The following is a 3,471-nucleotide window of genomic DNA, read 5'->3' as shown; positions in this document are numbered from 1 at the left end:
TGATCTTCTCACGTGCGACAGGTAGGACCTATTTGGCAATCTGCCACTAAATATTCTCTGCCATCTGATCAAGGGTCCTACCGACCACTCAATCTGTCGACCTGCTTGTAATAGCCCACCGCCTGTGGGCCCCACTCATAGCCACTTTCCCACGACGATCAGACAATGTTGAACGGCGCGTACACTACACCTGATTATTTATATTCTAAATAGGGACGATTTCTCTATTTTAGGCCTTTTAAATGATTTTGAATAATTCCCAAATGGAAAAAATAATTAAAAATAATTTTAAAAAAATCAGTTAATATGGACGGCTACTATCTCAACATCCAATAATGGAGGGTCTGGATTCATTGGGATGTGGATTTCTATCATTTCATATCATTATCATATCATGAAAGAGAAACAGAACCATTTAATAAACAGTTGCTCTTCTTGTGAGTATGCCAACAAGAAAATAAAATAACGTTCTTAATGTGATCTTTTGCCCTTTTTCTTTTATCTTTTAATAAGACTTTTTGTTGATTAAACAACACGAAAGATGTCATGAAATTTCAATGCTTTTATATGGTTTGCAGACTAGATGAAATAAAAAATAAAAAAATACAATGCACTAACCATGAAAGAAGCCAATGTTTCTTAATACATTAATATTAATTTTACAATATCCGCACAAAACAAAGGACTGAAAGATTCAAAATCCAATCAGTCCATATATCTTTCTTTCTTCTCCTCTATTACATCAACTAGTTCACATCCAAGCTGGGATTTCAAACTTCAGCATGTTACTGCAATAGGTATCCCTTTCATCTTCAGTACTGCTGCTGTTGATGTATGTGGATGATGAATCCAATGGAGTCGGGCATGCGCTGCTGTTGATATATGTCGATGGTGAATTCAATTGAGTTGGGCTCGAGGCTGGTGTTGATAGAACTGACATGAATTTGAAGTTTTGGTTGTTGTTCATCTGAAAGTTCAAGTTTTCAGATTGCGGGTCAATGATGGATTGATCCAAATTACAGTAGCCGTAATTTAATAGAGGAGGGAAGTTTTCTTCTAAATTAGATGGAATTCCGTCGTCTTGCCATTGATTCACTTGGATGTTTTGGCAGCTAAAATCGACGGGATACGTCGGGTATTCCTCCACTTTGGTTTGAAGGATTTGGGTGTCGTCGAAAAACTGAGAATTTGATGTGGTGCAAGCTGGAATTTCTAGAATTTGGGCTGGAAGTTGTTGATTTTGGAACGAGGGAAATGGGTGTTCTTGGATTTGGGTACTTGTGAATTGGTTCTCTTGAGGGTTTTGTAGAAACAAATTGGGATTTTCACGGTGGGATGACAGGAGATTTGTAGCCATCCTTAAGAACTCTGAATTGACAACAGGATCGAGTCCTAGTAATCTTGAGACATCGAATTGAGTTGGGTTGTAGAGAGATGGATTGAGAATTGAAGAGAGGTCGAGAAGATCAAGTCGCGGATTATGTGTCACTGGATCGATTCCCATTCGAAGGAGTCTCTTTCTGATGTGGGTATTCCAAAAGTTCTTGATTTCATTGTCGGTTCTTCCAGGCAAGCGAGCCGCAATGGCTGACCATCTGAAACAAAACAAAAAAAACCACAGACGTGATCTCATGAAATTAGCTACATTTTCACTACTCATTTGAATTTATGTGAGAGAGAGATGCAATTTTCAAAAACATTGACTTTCGATGAAATAGCATCCACATTCAAACAAAGACAATAGAAATCTTACTTGTTTCCCAAAACACCATGCAATTGGATTATCGCTTCCTCTTCTTCAAACGAGAAACGCCCTCTTTTAATATCAGGCCTCAGATAATTCGTCCATCGAAGCCTGCAACTTTTACCACACCTCGAAAGCCCTACATCATTCAAAGAATTCACACATTTCTCAAAACCCAACTCCAAATTACTCTATAAAAAACTAGATTAAGAAGAAAAGAAAAGAAAAAAGACCTTGAATTCACTTAATCAAAGAAAAGAAAAACGCAATTACCAGCATTCTTTGGTAGCGTTCGCCAACTTCCATGCCCATGTTTGTTTATGTAGTCCATCAGCTTCTGATCTTCTTCTTGTGTCCATGGTCCCTTCTTCAAGCCATTTTTATCACAGCATGGTGCCCTTCCCATTTTGTTAAAAAAAACCCTTTAAAGATCTCAACTGAATAAGCTTCGATCGATTGAAATCTTCAAAGAAATAGAAGCTAAGTTCAGAATCCAAAGCTTCCTTTACAGAAAATGTCCTTAAGCAATGTGTAAAATGAATATGTGTCCGTGTGTATATATATATACACACACAAAGGAGAAAAAAGGGGTTATGAAGAAAAGAGCAGGAGTCAATGGGATTCGGTGCCGGCCAGATGAGCGACGTGTCCTGCTTTTGGGAAGAATCCCTAGTGCGCGTTTTGTACCAAATCCAAAAAATGTCAACTCATCAAACATGAAATATGTTTATGTTCATACTAATCAAGACCATCAAAATTGTGTGCGACTTTGTTTATGGAGGATAATAGAGGAAAATCCAAAAGGGAGGGTTATTTGAAACCCTTTAATGATCTCTAGGCATAACGAAAATTTATATCAAAATTTAGGTGTTTAAGATGGTTTGATCAGTATGGTTTTCAGTTTTGGGTCCATTGACAATCGGGTCCATGATTCTGACGGTCTGGATTATCTTATATGCATGACACGTGTGCTGTGGATGAGTTCCCTCCGTTTAGTACTTTTGTTATGACGCACATTTTAATCAAAACATCCTTTTCTATGATCACAGACCTTACAAATTGTTTTCCCGCTAAAAGGTGCCCTCGCTTTCTCGATTCATATTAGCTGTCACGAACCGACGGCTGCCACGTACTCGCGACTGACGCTGCTGATACCACACGAGAGGACTTACATGGCGACAAGTGATTTGATACCCTCGTTGAGCGTTATTTTTCTCACGGATCGACTCGGAAACCGTCCAAATGATGGGACCTACTACAGATAGACGATAAGTCAAAAGACATCGTCATTGGATAATCCTGATCATTGATTAGCGAAATCATTTCTCTTGAAAATGGAACGTTGAAAAAATATCTATTTTAACTCGAATTCCACGCTCCACAAGGAATCTTTTTACGTGTGAAGGGAGTGTGTCTAGCCGCTTAAACAATCTCACACGATTACGCATAAAGTGGGACCCACCTGCATTGCCCATATACAAACAAGCGATCCGATCCGGTCTAATGGGAACCGTTGATGAATGATGACCCACAAACTTTTTTTGTAAAAAAAAATCTAAATTTATAAATATAGAGTAGATATGATTCTGGACGGAAGCGGATTGGCTGGTATACCATACGCAAGTATATAGCTGGTGTATTGACGTCAGTAAGTCCTGTGGGTCTCATCATGAGGTATGTGTTATATCCAAATCGTCCATCCATTTTTTGAGCTCATCTTAAGACTT

General features: G+C 38.5%; 1 protein-coding gene across 1 annotated transcript; it reads right to left on the bottom strand.

Moving 5' to 3' along the window:
• Positions 1 to 544: 544 nt before the first annotated feature.
• On the bottom strand, positions 545 to 2,291 carry LOC131236865 (transcription factor MYB102-like). The gene is made up of 3 exons (XM_058234370.1): positions 2,018 to 2,291; positions 1,754 to 1,883; positions 545 to 1,595 (listed from the first exon to the last, which is right to left on the bottom strand). Exons 1-3 carry the CDS (start codon positions 2,148 to 2,150, stop codon positions 752 to 754), a joined length of 1,107 nt encoding a protein of 368 aa, XP_058090353.1. The 5' UTR covers positions 2,151 to 2,291; the 3' UTR covers positions 545 to 751.
• Between the last annotated feature and the right edge of the window lie 1,180 nt (positions 2,292 to 3,471).

This window comes from Magnolia sinica, chromosome 1 (genome assembly GCF_029962835.1).
Source record: "Magnolia sinica isolate HGM2019 chromosome 1, MsV1, whole genome shotgun sequence".
Taxonomy (NCBI): Eukaryota; Viridiplantae; Streptophyta; class Magnoliopsida; order Magnoliales; family Magnoliaceae; genus Magnolia; species Magnolia sinica.
The sequence above is the reverse complement of the archived record's forward strand: the minus strand, read 5'-3'. Positions and strand labels throughout refer to the sequence as shown.